The sequence below is a fragment of the Carettochelys insculpta genome, chromosome 3 (assembly GCF_033958435.1).
Source record: "Carettochelys insculpta isolate YL-2023 chromosome 3, ASM3395843v1, whole genome shotgun sequence".
NCBI lineage: Eukaryota > Metazoa > Chordata > Testudines > Carettochelyidae > Carettochelys > Carettochelys insculpta.
In genome coordinates this window covers 151,361,911-151,378,873 of record NC_134139.1, presented here as the reverse complement: position 1 = coordinate 151,378,873, position 16,963 = coordinate 151,361,911, and the positions used below count along the sequence as shown (strand labels likewise).

The following is a 16,963-nucleotide window of genomic DNA, read 5'->3' as shown; positions in this document are numbered from 1 at the left end:
CAGGTGCTATTAGTAGAATGCCTGACCAGTACTTTGCATGGCATTTATTCCAAAACTATTATCAAGGCAAGAATTTTTGGAATAATTCTATTGTTACTTTGCTCCTCACACCCCCATGTTATTTTACCAGAGCACTCAGTGTTGGGTTACTTAAGGACTGCACCTCATGCTGGACAGGAGAGCTTGTTGCCTGCCTAGGAGATCAGGGCTTTCATCATCAAGATAAGTTACCTGTTGTTACCTACCATTGTAAGTGGTGGTGCTGTAAATTTCTCTCCCCCATTCTGTAGAAGGGGGTCAAACAGACATAAGAACATAAGAACGGCCATACTGGGTCAGACCAAAGGTCCATCCAGCCCAGCATCCCATCTGCCGACGGTGGCCAATGCCAGGTGCCCCAGAGAAGGAGAACAGAAGACAATGATCAAGTGATTTATCTCCTGCCATCCATCTCCTGCCCTTGTACTGAAGGCTAGGGCAGCATACTTTATCCCTGGCTAATAGCCATTTATGGACCTAACCTGCAAAAATTTATCAAGCTCTTTTTTAACCCTAGTAGAGTCCTGGCCTTCACAGCCTCCTCGGGCAAGGAGTTCCACAGGTTGACTGTGCGCTGTGTGAAGAAAAATTTCCTTTTATTAGTTTTGAACCTACTACCCATCAATTTCATTTGGTGTCCCCTAGTTCTTGTATTATGGGAAAAGGTAAATAATTTTTCTATATTCACTTTCTCCACACCATTCATGATTTTATATACCTCTATCATATTGCCCCTCAATCGCCTCTTTTCCAAACTGAAAAGTCCCAGTCTCTCTAGCCTCTCCCCATATGGGACCTGTTCCAAGCCCCTAATCATCTTAGTCGCCCTTTTCTGAACCTTTTCTAATGCCAATATATCTTTTTTGAGGTGAGGAGACCACATCTGCACGCAGTACTCAAGATGTGGGTGTACCATAGTTTTATATAGGGGAAGTATGATATCGTTTGTCTTATTATCGATCCCTTTTTTAATAATTCCTAACATCCTATTTGCCTTACTAACTGCCGCTGCACACTGCGTGGATGTCTTCAGAGAACTATCCACTATAACTCCCAAGATCCCTTTCCTGATCTGTCGTAGCTAAATTTGATCCCATCATGTAGTACGTGTAATTTGGGTTATTTTTTCCAACATGCATTACCTTACACTTACCCACATTAAATTTCATTTGCCATTTTGCTGCCCAATCCCAGACACCCAGGTAGCTTACAGAAACACTGAAACAGTGCTCCTGCCAGCACCCTAAGTGAACCCAAAGACTGCTTGCTGCATTATTTCTGCTTTACACAGCCTGGGGACAGGATCTCATACCTCCAAGTACAGCAAGGGAAGTTTTTCTTCCTTTTGACTTGTGGGCAGGAAGCAGCTTCCACGGTCACTACTTTTGTCTGGATGAGGCGAAGATGTAAAGTTAGTATTTCACTGAACATGGGGTGTAATCAAGGCATAAGGCCAGCTCAGCAGAGCCCTGCCAAACCATGGATGTCATCTACTTTTTAATCTGTGGCTGTTCATGTGAACATCTGTGGCTTTTTTCTTTTTAGATAATTTTGTTTTACATAGGCAGCTGTCCATATTGATGGATGCGAGTACCCCCGGCTCACTTCGATATGGATGCAGCTATAGCTACAAATTGTGTGTGCAGAGAACTATACAGCTGAGATTTTTGTTGCTAACAATGTCACATTTCACTTGAAATTCTTATTACAGTAATCTAAGTTATGCAAGGGTTGCATTCCCATACACCCTCACATTTAAACAAGTTTCACTTAAGTCTAGAGTGGCTTTTTCTCCAGTAGAACACACATTCTGGAGCTCCTTTTCAAAACTGGCTGTTGGGGAGGGTTAAGCCTGGCAGTGGGCTGGGGCTATGGGATACCTATGGTGGGGTTGGGAAGGGCAGAGGGATGGTGAGGCAGGATCCAGGGGAGTGGGATTTTGAGTTGCACTTAACTCACATTAGCGTGAGTTCAGCACAACTCAAAAGCACATTTTGATGTCTTACTGTACTTTCTGTAGTAACAAGAATAGCTTTAACACTTAAAATAGGGGAACAGGAGCCCCCTTTTGGCTTAGTCCCTGTAGGTGCCACAAAACAACCATATTCAGTATGTTCCAAAGAATCATTGCCAAGAGATTCTGTAATCTCAATAATGAATTGCTGCTCCTAGCAAATTTCCATCCCAAAATTCTTCCTGCTTTATTAACTGAAATGCAATCATATGTACCAGTCTTATTACTGCTTCACACTTAACTGGGTGCCCCCTCCCTTCCACAAGTTCAATACAAATGTTAATAGTTAAACAGGTAAAAGTAGTTTTTTGATCTAGTCCCAGTGAAGACTATGATGAACCTGAAAACTTACAAAAGCTCAACTGGAAGTTGATCTTGGTAGTGTACCTGAACTACATGCCTATGTTACCTAGCAAGTACGGTAGTAACAAGGGAAAAGAAAATTTATTTACACTGCAAATGCTGGGGCTGATCCTCATGTGGCCCGAGTTGGTCAGAGCTAGAAACACTCCACATACCATTTTATAGCAGTAGGACACCAGAAATCTAGGCATATGCAAACTAGTTCTAACCTGATTTCTAGAGTTAAATACTGACCTCTACTGGAAGAGTGGAACTAGAGTAGTCATGAGATAGTATCCTAATTTAAAACAAAATTTGCTAGAGGATTTTTACCACTTTTGACATTAAACCATTGTAATACTGTTTACCATTTATATGCCAAGACGACTGCTGCCTGGGAAATGAAACAAGTCAGATCAAATGCAGTTCTCAGCTGTAGAATTTATTAGATCAAGCCCAAAATTTAGCTTACAAAATCTGACACATGCCTTTCCCATATTCATAGGGTTAAAAAGATGTCCCCCACAATGTCCTTGAGTATAAAAACCAGAAAAAACTAATCTAGTTGTGCTATCAAATCTCAAAGTTCTCAAAAACAAAATTCCCCAACATAGTAAAGTTAAACTGGTCTTTAATAATTAAAAGTGGTATTTAACAGGCACTTTGTCAAGTGCTTGAATTCAAGCCCCACAAAAATGTTAATTTTGCCTTTTCATCTAAAATGTCTGTAGTTTCATTCCACTCATGGAAAAAACTCCAGTTGGCCAACTTTGGGATCTACGTTTTTTGGTCAGCTACCTGCCAGAAGCCTGTCTTCCTCATCCTGCAGCATTCTTTCTACTAAAGAGCTAACCCAACCTACTCCAGAACTTACAGCCCGTTAATATAATCTTAGAAAGCACCAATGTACATGCATCTTTCTGCTTTGTCAGTTATGCATTGCAAGCAGATAAATAAAATGAAGTTTAGCTAACTACTAGGCTGACAGTGAAATCTGTTGCCACCGTTGTGCCTCCAAAGAAAATTAGTGCCTCATCACTTATTTTAGAGTCACGATGCTGCAAGTGCTCTGAGAAAGTTTACTCTGCAGGTTTTACTGGCAACAGTTGTAACAGAAAATTCAAGCTAGAGGAAAACAAAGCTTTCAACATGCAAATAAATATGTACTTTATCCTGAAGGGGTATCAACCCAAAAGCAGCAGCTACTCTAAAATCTAGTTGCTAGCCAAACTGGTTTGATGTTGGAACAGCTTATAGGAAAATGTTTTATGTGCATGCATTTGTGATTACTTAAGTAATTAAATTCAATCAATTCTGAAAACAATCTTTATTTTCACCTACTAATAGTTGAGGTTGGCCAGAAGGAAGGGATATAAAACAAAACCCAACAAACAGCTTGGTATTAGATTTCCTGGAATGTAACTAATTGTCAGGGGAACTACCTCAGTACAGAAACACTATGTACAACAGCTCTTATTTCAAAAGCATCCAAAAGTGAAAGAAACCTATGTTGCATGAAAGGGTTAATACTAATTACTATTTTGTGGGGGAAAATGGGGACATTAACTATTGGGCCAAACTTTAAAAAAACACTACCTTGGTTCTGGAGGCCGTGGAAAGAACATGCGAATGACTTTATAGCAATTCTGCTTTGTAATGCAACTGAAGCCCGTCCATTGCTTGCACTGATAATCAGTACAACTAAGTTCTACTTAGCCCCTTCAAGATTAATTGTAACAAAATGACTCCTTAATCATTTCATACAGCAAAAACGTGCTAGCAAATCATACAGCTGCAAGTTGACAATCAGCTTCCTTACCCCCATGATGCCATCACAGGCCCAGCAACTGTTTGTGCTTCTACAAACAGGAAGAGATTCACATCTAAACATCTTCTGACATCAATAAAATTATTCTGCAGGCTGAGATTTGGCTCCTTTGGCACTGTAATACTCAAAAGTATTTCATTGCCTCTAGTTCTGCAGAGTATTTCAAAGCCCTAGTAGGCCCAGTCCTATTGTAGGCAATATATGCTTTTAAACAGCTTAACTCTTGTTCATTTCAGGTCATACTAGTTTTAAAACTTACTAGTATTTTTTACTCAAATTTCATGAAAGTGGTTTTTCCATGCTTCTATGCCTAAATAACTTAAAATCCTATGAAAAATATTTTAATGCATAATCACCAGAGATGTGCGACACTCACAGCCTGAAGTTAAATTGCAAGACATTACAGATACAAAGCAATGTCAGAGTTTTGCTCTGAGTCCCAATCTATGGCACTAAAATTAAATATTCTATCCTAGCAAATGGTATGCTCAACTTTTTTGGCAATTACTTATTTTAAAATTCAGCTGAAAATTAAAGTGAAGTTATTCCACACCTTTTAATCCATTATTTACAGATTGATTTTAGCAGCAAAGCTGAAGTTTACTGCAGCTTTCCGAGCTAGCACAGGAAAAGTCAAAATGACCTAAATAAATGCATGAATGTACAGTTTCCAAAAACTTCCACTTTGTTTTCCAGTTTGAGTTCAAGTGTGTGCAAGGCATCCCAACTAGTGTAATTATACTGCACAGAAAAAGGCATTATGACCTTACTGTCAATTCAATTTTCTATTGCCAGAAAAATCTTTGTTCACTGAATATTGAGAAAGTTACACTATGAAATAAAACTGCATCTGTTTTGTGCAGCGTAGCAGATTTCCTCAGCCCAATATTTGACTCAAGGCTTGTAAAACAAAAAGTTTTCAAGCTGAATACCACTGTACTGAACATTCTGCAGACTTTTAAAGGTCAACTGAAAAGGAAAAAAAATAAACCTTCCCAATTCTAATCTACTAGACATAGTTTTCTTATAGCGTCAACATTAATCCAAAGAACACACAAACTTATCATTAAACTTTGTTTTTAATGGTCTCAAATTTTGTGACAGATTTTTGGTCAAGTTGTTTCCATTAAAAAATTTACTGATTTAAAAACTAATAACTTAAAACTGCCACGAAACAAATGGTCCACAAAACATTCCTTTCCTTCTGAAGCTTTTACGATGCATCGTAATCATTAACCAGTCTTTTACTATTAAACTTAAATGGCCAATTGAGACAAACAGTTCTGAGACCCTTCTACCACTGATTAAGACTGAGGTGGCAGCTGATGTACAGAATTTTCATTTAGCCTTCTGAGCCTTCTGGGCAGACTTTGTGATCTTGCCAGCTCCAGCCGCCTTCTTATCAACTGCCTTGATGACACCAACAGCAACGGTCTGCCTCATGTCACGCACAGCAAAACGACCTGGAGACAAATGACATTTATAATTTTAGATGGAAATACACATAGCCTGTACGAAACTGCCGCTGCCACCACACTATAGGGCAGTTTGCAAACTGACAAACCAATACACACATTTTAGAGGACCACTTACCCAGAGGAGGATAGTCAGAGAAGCTCTCAACACACATAGGTTTGCCTGGGACCATGTCAACAATGGCAGCATCTCCAGATTTCAGGAATTTAGGACCATCTTCCAATTTCTTACCAGAACGACGATCAATCTTCTCTTTTAGTTCAGCAAATTTGCAAGCAATGTGAGCAGTGTGGCAATCCAGCACAGGGGCATAGCCAGCACTAATCTGGCCTGGGTGGTTCAGGATGATGACCTGTAAGAAACACAGTGTAACTTAAACAATTAAGTAGTTATGTTGTAAAAGCTGTTCAAAAAGTTACAGAAATCTATCTTCCAAACAGAAAATGTCAAAGTATTCACTCCAAATATTATTAATCTATCATCTTAAGTCCACAATACAAGAACATTCAAATAGTTCTAAGTAGTACCTGGGCAGTGAACCCAGCAGCTTCCATTGGGGGGTCATTCTTGCTGTCACCAGCAACATTACCACGACGAACATCTTTCACAGACACGTTCTTGACATTGAAACCAACATTGTCACCAGGCAGAGCTTCGCTCAAAGCTTCATGATGCATCTCAACAGACTTTACTTCAGTAGTCACATTGACTGGTGCAAATGTTACCACCATGCCTGGCTTCAGGATACCAGTTTCCACACGGCCAACAGGCACAGTGCCAATACCTGAAGTGGAGAGAAAAGAGTAGGAAAAAAGTCAACTCTTACTCTCCTTCCAACTGAGTTTGAATCTTACAGGATGTTGCAATTTCTGATTTAAATCAGAATGTCATTGGCAACATAACAGACATTTACAGAACTATTTTTCATACAAAGTACTTACCACCAATTTTGTAGACATCTTGCAGAGGCAGACGCAGAGGCTTGTCAGTTGGACGAGTTGGTGGCAGTATACAATCCAGACCTTCAAGCAAGGTAGTTCCACTGGCATTGCCATCCTTGCGGGTAACCTTCCATCCCTTAAACCAGGGCATCTATAAACAGAAAGCAGAACAAAAATTAGGTTGCACATGTTCTTCCTATTTCCACAACTCTATTTCTAAACACATTTTCTCCTAGATATTTTAAGGAGATTCATGAAACCTACTGATCTTGGTATGTTCATTCAGATGGATCTGTTTCAAAGTTGTGACAACTCACTCTAGTAATTCCTCTAATTTAAATTTTCTGATACAAAGTAAACAAACTTACATTAGAACTAGGCTCCAACATATTGTCTCCATTCCAACCAGAAATTGGTACAAAAGCTACAGTGTCTGGATTGTAGCCAATTTTCTTAATGTAAGTGCTGACTTCTTTGACGATTTCCTCATATCTCTTCTGGCTGTATGGTGGTTCAGTGGAATCCATCTTGTTCACGCCAACAATCAGCTGTTTTACTCCAAGTGTGTATGCCAGAAGGGCATGTTCACGAGTCTGCCCATTCTTGGAAATACCAGCTTCAAACTCACCAACACCAGCAGCAACAATAAGGACAGCACAGTCAGCCTTTGGGGAAAAAAGAATGAATTAGGTTTTTCCCCTCCTTTTCTCAAGAAACAAAATTTTTTTTTTTAATCAGAAAATAACAAAATCCCCAACTGAATTCATGTTTACATACTTGTGAGGTGCCAGTAATCATGTTCTTGATGAAATCTCTGTGTCCAGGGGCATCGATAATGGTGACATAGTACTTGCTTGTTTCAAATTTCCACAGAGAAATATCAATTGTGATACCACGCTCACGCTCAGCCTTCAGCTTGTCCAAAACCCAGGCATACTTGAAGGAACCTTTACCCATCTAGAAGTTTTTAAAAACAGTATTAGTATATTTTACATATTTTCCCCCTGAAGATTTGAAATAAATTGTAAGCTAGTAAATGAAGAAAAATTTTAAAAATACTACAAGGCTTCTGCCGTAGCCAGATTTCTGTAATGCTGTTACAGCTTTGGCAGGAATACATCTGGCACAACTGGTGAGAGATTCCATCTATTTTCTCAGTTATTTAACCTGACAACACTTTAGCTCTGAGTCTGCTAATTATATCTAACACATCTTTTAAAGTTAGACCTTACAAAACCAATCCCTCGTATCAAGTTCTTCCTTTCATACCACAGTAATCTTTGCCACATGCAAAGTATGCACTATTTACCCACAGATAATTATACGCCTAAGACAATCTTGTCAAAGTAATTGTAACTGAGATGCAGCCAGTCCTACTCCACAAAATGCATCAAAGAACATTTAAGATTGAGCAATATGCAGTTGCTCTTGTAAAGAAAGGTCTGAATACAACAGCTTGTACACGCCACATGTTTAGCACTGCCTGTTAGAACATACTCCCAGGCCCAAGGAAATCGTGAGAACGGTTGCTGTCACCGAAGTCATTGGCTAAGTCTGGGTATTTTCCAACCCGTCCCGATAGATGACTAACTCTAAGATCCGCAGGGTCAGAAATAACCTCAGGGGTCTGAGCCACCCCCACAAAACTGCCCCAAGGCCACCCCACCGGCATGAACGCCTTCGGGCCGGGAAATACCTCCGCAGCTTCCTTCTCGAACTTCTCGATGGTCCGCTTGTCGATGCCGCCGCACTTGTAGATGAGGTGCCCGGTGGTGGTGGACTTGCCGGAGTCGACATGGCCGATGACGACGATGTTGATGTGGGTCTTCTCCTTGCCCATGCTGGGTGGTGGCTCGCGGCGTCCGCTCTCGCCTTACAAAAGCAGCTCCTAGGAGGACAGAAGACGACAGCGATCACCTCGGGCCCCAGCGCCGCCAACGGAGACGCGCCCAGCCCAGGGCGGGGCAGCCTCGAAGCGCTGACTAGGCCCAGGCGGCCGTCGAGCCGCGGCTCCGCCCACCGCAGGGAGGAGGTAAGGCGAGACGCGCTGCCCCCTCCCGCGGGCTCCAGGCAGTACCATGCGGCCGGCGAGCGCGGGGCCAGGCCCGGTTCCTTTGTGTGCGTGACTCACTCCGCCCGGGCCGCCGCGTCCTCCATTTTGTGGCGCTAGCGGGGGGGGGGGCGGAGCGGCCATCTTTGATGAGCGGGAGCGTCCACATAGCAGGCAAGCGGCCCTACACCCCGTACTTTCCCGTTACCCGCGCCGTCAGCCGAGCCAGGCCGGGCCGCACCACCGGCCGCAGGGGGGCCACCCCCCTCCAGCCGCCCAGGGAGGTTCCAGAGCCGGGGCCCACATGCTACTCAACGAGGCGTCACGCGGCACACGTGGCCATAGGGGACCCCCTCCCCCACCCGTAGGTGGGGCTGCCAGGGAGGAGTGGCCGCTTCACCCCACGGCTTCCTACCCTCTCCCCGCCCGAGCCCCCCGCCATAGTCTCCCTCGTGGGGCACCATCCCCAGCCATATAGACTCGGCCCAGCCCCTCCCCCACCCCGGGCCTACGCCACGCGGCCGCTTCTCACCTGCTAGATGGCGGCAAACCCGTGGCGAAAAAGACCGACAACGTGAGCGCCTGCGCTTATATATCCTCCGCGAGGGCGGAGCGTGTGGCACACGTCACCGTTCCCAGCATTCCAGTCGCTCCTCCCTCCCACAGCTGCTGGCGTGGGGCCGGGCAGAGGGCCGGGCCCAACATCCGTCCCGACAGAGGCCGGGGAGCGCTGCCAGCCGTAGGGAGGGAGGGCGATCGCCAGCCCCGCGTCGTTGGGTTTCGCCGCCGGGAATTTAGTGACGGCCCCTGCCGCGTGAGCTGAGGGCGGCCTCCTGCCGTCGCCGGAATCGCGGCAGCCCCTCCCTGCTCCCGCGGTATTCCGCGTGACGTGCGTCACCTCAGCCCTCGCCGCCGCGGCAGCGCCCTCCGCGAGGGGCGAGCTGGCGGTCCCCGGCCGTGTGTCCCGCACGCCCCCCGCTGTGATCCCCCCAAGTCCCCCGCCCTGCGCCGGGGACCTCTCCCGCCCCCTACAACGAGTGTCCTGCATCTGCCGTGCACCCCAGCTCTGCCCCACCCCCACACAGCTGCCGCAGTCCATCCCGGGGCACGCTGCCTCTTCCGCGGGCCCCATCCTCAGCGAGCCTTAGCGCCTGCCCCGCGCCCCCCCCCAAGCTTTCCCGCACCGTAGCTACCGGGCTTCTCCTTAAAACTTTCCATTGCTTCTTCCCCAGCTGTCCTGCGAGCTCGAGTAAGTGCCCCCAGGGGGACTCGAACCTGTGACCTTTGGGGCTTAGTGGAGGCACCTCTACAGGGAGCTAAAGGCCCTCTGGCTGTCCGCTTGGGCCGTAGAGGACACTTACTCTTTCTCTGTGAAGTGGTGTGAGTGTCACCACGAGACAGTTATCCACACGTACAAGTGCGTGGGTTATACTTGCTGCACCCACAGAAGTTAGGATTGCTTGCAGGACCACCTCTTGCTGGCCCTGGTCCAGGAGGGCTACAACATTTCTGTATAAAGTACATCTTGAAGGGGCCTGTTGACTGTCTCTCCCTGTGACATATGGTCAGGTTAGGGCTTGTCAACATTGGAAAATTAAGTTGGGTTAAGGAAGATGTGGTTTTCAAACCCCATTGCTGAGTAAAGCCATGGCTGGACATTCTTACTCCAAAATAAATGTTCCTTGTGCATCTGGTAAGTGCAGGAATTGAGCTAACCTGGACTTTTGGAAATTCACATATTTGTATATTTCTGAACAATTCCATGTGTATAGAAAAGCTGTTAATTAAGTAGGGGTGGTTTTTTATCAGTCTCTCCTCGTTTAGGGTCAAGCTAGGATTTTCTTATGCATCATCATCAATAAGATTCTGTGAATGGCATTCCACTGTGGTGCTGTAGGCAGGTAGGCATGTTATTCTCACCAATGGAGTTCCACAGGTGTAATTTAATTGGAACGTAGCTGGACCCCTGTGTATAATAAAGTAACTTTACCAACAGCAAGAAGTTCTGTGCCCCCTTATAGACTAACAGATGTTTTGGAGCGTAAGCTTTCGTGGGCAAAGACCCGCTTTGTCATATGTAACAGATGCATCTGACAAAGCGGGTCTTTGCCCACGAAAGCTTATGCTCCAAAATATCTGTTAGTCTATAAGGTGCCACAGAACTTCTTGTTCTCGAAGATACAGATTAACATGGCTACCTCTCTGATACTTGTTTACTTACACAGCTACCAAGACATTTATACCACATCACACATTTGCAGTGCCACTTGGAACAAAGCTTTAATTTGCTCAACATATGTAACTAAGTATTCATCAGGTCTGTTCCCCCCTATTTAATATGGTGTCAGTTTGGCATAGACACACTTCAGTGTAACTTTGCTCTAATATGGTTATGAAAGCTGGTCAAGAGTATTCTATTACCCTGAGAATCAGTGATACACATCAAAGTAAACAGAGTTCCAAGACTGGATGTACATTGCATTCTAAGGACTCCCTGCCTACAAAAGCAAAGTAGATTATGAATTAGCAGAGGACATATATAGTATTGAAGCCTCACCTTTATTTCAACAGTACCCTATGAAGCCTCCAGTCATGGAGGACTGAATGGACAAAAAAGATAGCTGAGGTTTTGGGTAATTTTCAATGTATCTGTAAACAGTAAAAGGCAACCATATTTTGAGTAATAGACGTTAGATGATTTAGTTACATGGCATATGTGCACGAGCATATTTGAAAAATGATATTTAATAAAATAGAGATGTGTATCATTGGATTATAACACATTCAAAGATGTACGTTCGCAATCATTTGAACTGAAATTGAGATCACTGATTATGACCAGTGTGTAAATTTCAGTGTGTGTTATACTGAAACTGCGTTTCCTAACTAATTAAATACATTATTCAACACATTGGTGGTGTACTAATTTGTGCTTGGAATAACTAAAATATACGGATTTACAGAAGATTGCTCATGTCTATACTACACAATCATTTTCTAAACTAATGTGGGTCAGGGGGTAAAACAACTAGACTTTCTCAATACTAATCTATATTTTTCCTAAAATTCTCTCTTCATTTCCTCTGTTAGATCAGTTCCACCAGTTCTTAAAACAGCAAGAGCTCTACTATAAACAAGCTACTTACTTTTTAACTGCAAATCCAGTAGCTATCCTCCAGATAGTGCCTGGTGTACACTAGACCTTAAAGTTGATCATAGTTACATCGATCCAGCAACGCAATTGCCACAGCTGGTATTATGTCTCTGTGATTGACTTATCTGGCCATCCTCAATGAGGGAGGTCGATGTGAGAAACTTCCTTGTGCCTGGGTCAACTGTTGACCCTGATAGTTGGGTTTTGAGTGTCCCCAGTAGGGATGCAAAATCAAACCCCGAAGATCAATCCTAGTAGGGTTGATCTCCTGGATAGTGTAGCTGTACCGTGGGTGTTGAGGCCATGGTGGTTAAAAATGACATTAGTGAGCCGACACTAGAGTTCCCACCATTACTACCTTTGGTGGAAATTTTACAAAAAAAAGTCTAGTCCACAATATTTTGAAAAAAAATTAGGGCCTAAAGTCCAGAACTTGGCACCGAAATAAGTAGGATGACCATATCTGCTTGTCCCCAATACAGGATGGGGACATATGGGGGAGGGGTGGCTTCTCCAGGCTCCGTCAAGTCGTGGGAAGGAGGCAGCAGCTGCCAGCCCTATCCTGGAGCCCTGCAGAAGCAGCAGCCATTGGTGATCCCCTAGGAACCCCAGCGAAGCTGCAGCTGCCAGCGCTCCCCTGAAGCTCAGGGAAGTGCTTTCTGCCAGAAGCTGTGCCTGAGCAGCTGCTGGCAGAAAAGGTTGGGGGGAGGGAAGGGGATGGTCCAAATATGGGACAATTAGTCCCTTGCGTCCCAAATACAGGACTGTCCTGCCCAATACGGGACAGATGGTCACCTTGAAAATAAGCGACCTAACTTTCAAGAGCAGTTGGCACTGAGTAGTTCCACATAATGCTTCCAGGAATCCTACCCAACTCATTTCCTCACAAGCCAAATAGACAATGTTTTCTGAATACTCCACCATTACTTTAGAGCTGAAAGGGCTCTCTGTCCCTCTACTAGTTCCCAAAGCCATCCAGTACCTGCAATAATTTTACATTTTTTGCTATAATTTCAAGGGCTTTCTCAGTTCCACATGGCATAAGAAGAATGAGTGTCTCGCATCCAATCTGGTGGTAGAAATAGTAGAGAATGAAGAAAGGTGGGAAATAGAAGGTTCCATGAACACAGGATAAACTGAGCTAGATTCTGGGTCTTCCAGAAGCAAGCTGCTCAGCACACAACAGCCAATCGTGTTTTGCAATCAGTCCAGCTTATATATCTCATCTGAAAAATGGGGATAACATTAGTCAAATTCTTCTGTATCACATGTAAGTGTAAAGTAAATTAAATAACCTAATCATTCACCTCTGGCCATTCAAATAGTCACAATCCCTGATCATTTAAAATCCTTCCTCCACTAACAGCTAAAAAGAAACTTCTGTGGGCAGCTTATTTCATAATTATTCACCACAGGCTTTCTTGCACATCCCTCTGAAGTAGCTGGTACTTGCCATTGTCAATAGACTAGATAAATTTCTGAGCTCAGCAAGTCTGCTTTTTAATGTCTGTTCTGATCTGGCTATGGTCTGAAGAAGTGGGTCTGTCCCACGAAAGCTCACCTAATAAACTATTTTGCTAGTCTTTAAAGTGCTACTTGACTGCTTTTTGTTCAGATACAGAAAGTTTATACTGCACAATGTTTCTACATGACTGGCTCAGTAAGGAAGTCTATCAGAAATAGGGATTGCCAGATTTTTGCAAAACTTGCTAGTTGCTGTCTAGCTAGTTGCTGTCTGGGTCACGGATCCTCACCATCGGCCTCAGCTGCAAGATCCCTGGCAGGGTGTGGAGAATTTCCTTGTCAAATCCTGCATCCCCCATTTACATAAAAATGACCAGTGGGATATTTTTGCATAACTGCGGGATGTGGAAATTGTCAGGGAAATTTGGGACTGTCCCGCACATTGTGGGATGTCTGGCAATCCTAGTCAGAAATGAACAAGAAGATATTAACACATTATAAATGAGACTAAACTGTTGCACTCCCCGCTGTTCAATTTTCTATATTGTTTCTTACTTGGCAGTGCCTTTTTTTTTTTTTTTTGGAACCAAAAAAGAGGTGTGGGCGCTCAGCCAGCTCTCCCAGCCAATCACACAACTGAGGTGCCAGTACTCAGTACCAGCACAAAAAAAGCACCGCTTGCATGTAGGCAACCCTTGTTTGGGAAAGACAGTTGTGGCAGACAATGATTTTCCATTGATTTAGCATTGGAGTGTGAAGAAGTGAGAAATTAAAGTGACCACCTTTTCAAACAAACAATCAAAAATACATCATCTATACTTAAGAGACCCTTTGGCTGCTACCCCCACCCATATTCTTAGTACACTCATCCCTCGTTTAATGAGCACTTTACTTATGAGCACTTGCTAAAATGAGGAACATGTATACCTACCTTTATTCACTGTATGAGTGAACTTCCCCCACTTATGTGAGTGGGGTCCCTGGCTGGGGGCAGGGATACACACAGCTGGAGCCTTCTCCCTCCCTTCCCTCAGAGATGCAGCTGTCTGACAGCCCTTCCCTTGGGGGAAGAGAGGGAGAAGGCTCTTAGCCTGGTTCCCTCCCCTGCAATGGCAGGAACATGGAACTGACCAGGCATGAGCTGATCAGTTTCTGGGCCTGCACGCCATGGGGAGGCTGGAACCTGCTTACCCCTGGTTCTGAGCTCCTGCCACTCTGAGAGCCAGGAAACTGACCGGCCCTGGTGGTTCCTGGCTCCACTCCCCTTGCAGGAAAATTTGAGTTATGCAGGGGTTGCAGGAGCAAACCCTGGGTAGCTCCAGGGTTTATCCCCCTACACCTGCCCTGCAGACCTCACACTCAGCCAGGTTTTAACTGCCCCCCAAGGTCCAATACTGCCTTCAGCCTTAAACCCGTCCAGCAGCATTAGAGCCCCCCCAGCAGCCCCAAACTGCCTCCAGCTTTACACCCCCCCAGCAGCCCCAAAACACCCCCGGCATTAGACTCTCCCTGCAGCCCCAAACTTCCTCCCAGTCTTAGATCCCCCCTTCATCCCTCAACAGCTCCAGCCATAGACACTCCTCCTCCCACAGCCTCTTCACCAGGGCTGCTAAGATGGGTGGCTCCCCCAGCCCTCCTGCTCCCAGCAATTAACTCAAGTGTTAAGGTTTCAGCATCTAGGCATAAGGTAATTGCTATCTCAAGTGATATAGAGATAGCTGCCATCTCCAGCATTTATCACTATTGATAGATGTCTGCCTGAGGCAGCAGTATTAAGAAACTGCAAATGGCTTCTTTAACAGCCACATGCAGCTGGAAACTGCACAGCTGGTGACCTTTAACAAATCTAATCCCAACCCATAGGTTGGAAATCCCTGCTCTATGTACATACACTACATTCTATGTCTGGTGCCAAACTATTCAAATACATCAAAAAAGTACCTAAAAACTGGTTTATGTCAAGTTACAAGCCCTTTGAATGAATTGTAGACTTTTACATGTATTTTAATGGGAATTTAACGTCGCTCTTACGACTTTTCGACTACGAGCAGAAATTTGGGAACCAGTTGTGCTTGTATAGTGAGGGATGAGTTTATTACAAACGAAAAAGAACAAACAAAAAGCAGAAGAGAATTTATCCTAGGCTGGTTGATACAGCATGTGTGACGCTGAGCACCAAAAAGGAGGATGGAACACCTGTTGTGACAGTAACATCCTTCCTGGCCCTCCAAACTCCCCATCCCACTATTCCTTTTCGGCTTCCTCTCTCAAGACCTTTACCATTCTCCTGTCAGTTGCTTTGGGTAAACAGTGATAAGAGCCACACAAACCAGAGAGGGGATTATTTGTAGATAGGATTCCCTGGCTCCATGCCAGAAGCAAACAACTGTTATTTGGTTTCAGTGGCAGAGCCTAAAAGCAGCCTGTTTTCCTTTATTCACCACCATGAGTCTCCTCACCCCAGAGGAGTTCCCCACTACCCTACCTAAAACTTTTAGGAAGAATCAAAATTTATTTCCATTTGTAGGACAAGATTAAGGGTATGTCTACACTATGGAGCCTATAACTGGCCTAACCCTGTAATGCAGATGGAGCCTATACCAATAGAAGTGCATTTTCTGTCACCATAAGACCATTACCTCCTTACACAAAATTAGCTGAATTCTATCAGTGGGAACCCTCTTTCATTGAGGAAACAGCATCTACACAGAGGGTTTTGGGTGGATTTGTTCAGCCAGACAAAGGGGAGCAGCAATTCGTCTTTGTAGGATATTACTGCAGTCTCTCTCCCCCCCACCAGGAAGCAGGTAGGATGGTACAGGTTTGCTTATCTAATATGAATTAAACATGCACCATCTTCTGACACACACATTTGTGCCACTGAGAAAGCACAAATGGATCGTTGCCTCATTTTCTACAAAACAGGGAGCCCTGTTCTGTAAGATAAACAAACCCCCTAGAGAATGACCTCAGGCAGACTTATTCCGCTTCTTAACGCAGATGTAAAGATCCTCATCACAGAAGTAGGAAAATATTGTTCAGTTCATACACTGATGAGCCCATGACTGATTGCAGTAGTTTAACAGACCAGAATTTAAGAAAAACTTCTTAATTATCTTAGGACTCTCACAGGCATGGCAAAAATCAAAGCAGCCTTATAATGGACGGAGTTGTAGGGGTACCATACGTTTAGTTTAATGGACTAATCTCCTAACATTAGAAAAAAATACAAAAGGCAGTTGATAGTTTACACACACACCTTCTAAGGTACTCTTGGGAAATTTGGCCTCTCAATGTGTTTTGTCAAATTAGTCTCTTGTCCCTCCTTTTTTACAACTGAAGCTGAATCTTTAGTAGTATAACAGAAACCAGTATAAGAAACAAAAACATTTAAAATCTAAGATGGGATGAATGTTTGAGAGTCTACAACATACTAAAATGCAAGAAATCAGATTTACGAAAAACTGGACCATTACTGTATTCTATTTACGTCAACATTTTATCTTGGCCAACAGAACCATTGCTTGTGCTGATAGCATGAAAACTAATTTGTCAGGATTATGTGAGGTGTAAAACAGCTCACACAAGAGCACATTGTTAGGAATAAAACCTTCATGATTTACAGGGATTGAATTATTTTCTGGAATATTCAGTT

General features: G+C 44.0%; 1 protein-coding gene across 1 annotated transcript; it reads right to left on the bottom strand.

Annotated features, from left to right (window-relative positions):
* Positions 1–5,283: 5,283 nt before the first annotated feature.
* On the bottom strand, positions 5,284–9,371 carry EEF1A1 (eukaryotic translation elongation factor 1 alpha 1). Its single transcript, XM_074991013.1, has 8 exons — positions 9,223–9,371; positions 8,337–8,528; positions 7,418–7,597; positions 7,009–7,305; positions 6,641–6,791; positions 6,227–6,483; positions 5,817–6,051; positions 5,284–5,686 (listed from the first exon to the last, which is right to left on the bottom strand). Exons 2-8 carry the CDS (start codon positions 8,478–8,480, stop codon positions 5,562–5,564), a joined length of 1,389 nt encoding a protein of 462 aa, XP_074847114.1. The 5' UTR covers positions 8,481–8,528; positions 9,223–9,371; the 3' UTR covers positions 5,284–5,561.
* Between the last annotated feature and the right edge of the window lie 7,592 nt (positions 9,372–16,963).

Bases quoted from the DNA above. Each gene is read 5' to 3' on its own strand.
- EEF1A1 (XM_074991013.1), bottom strand. From the start codon at position 8,480: ATGGGCAAGGAGAAGACCCACATCAACATCGTCGTCATCGGCCATGTC. The intron at 7,598-8,336 runs GTATTTCCCGGC...AAAAACTTCTAG, and splicing joins TCGAGAAGGAAGCTGCGGAG to ATGGGTAAAGGTTCCTTCAA. The intron at 5,687-5,816 runs GTAAGTGGTCCT...ATTTGTCTCCAG, and splicing joins CTCTGACTATCCTCCTCTGG to GTCGTTTTGCTGTGCGTGAC.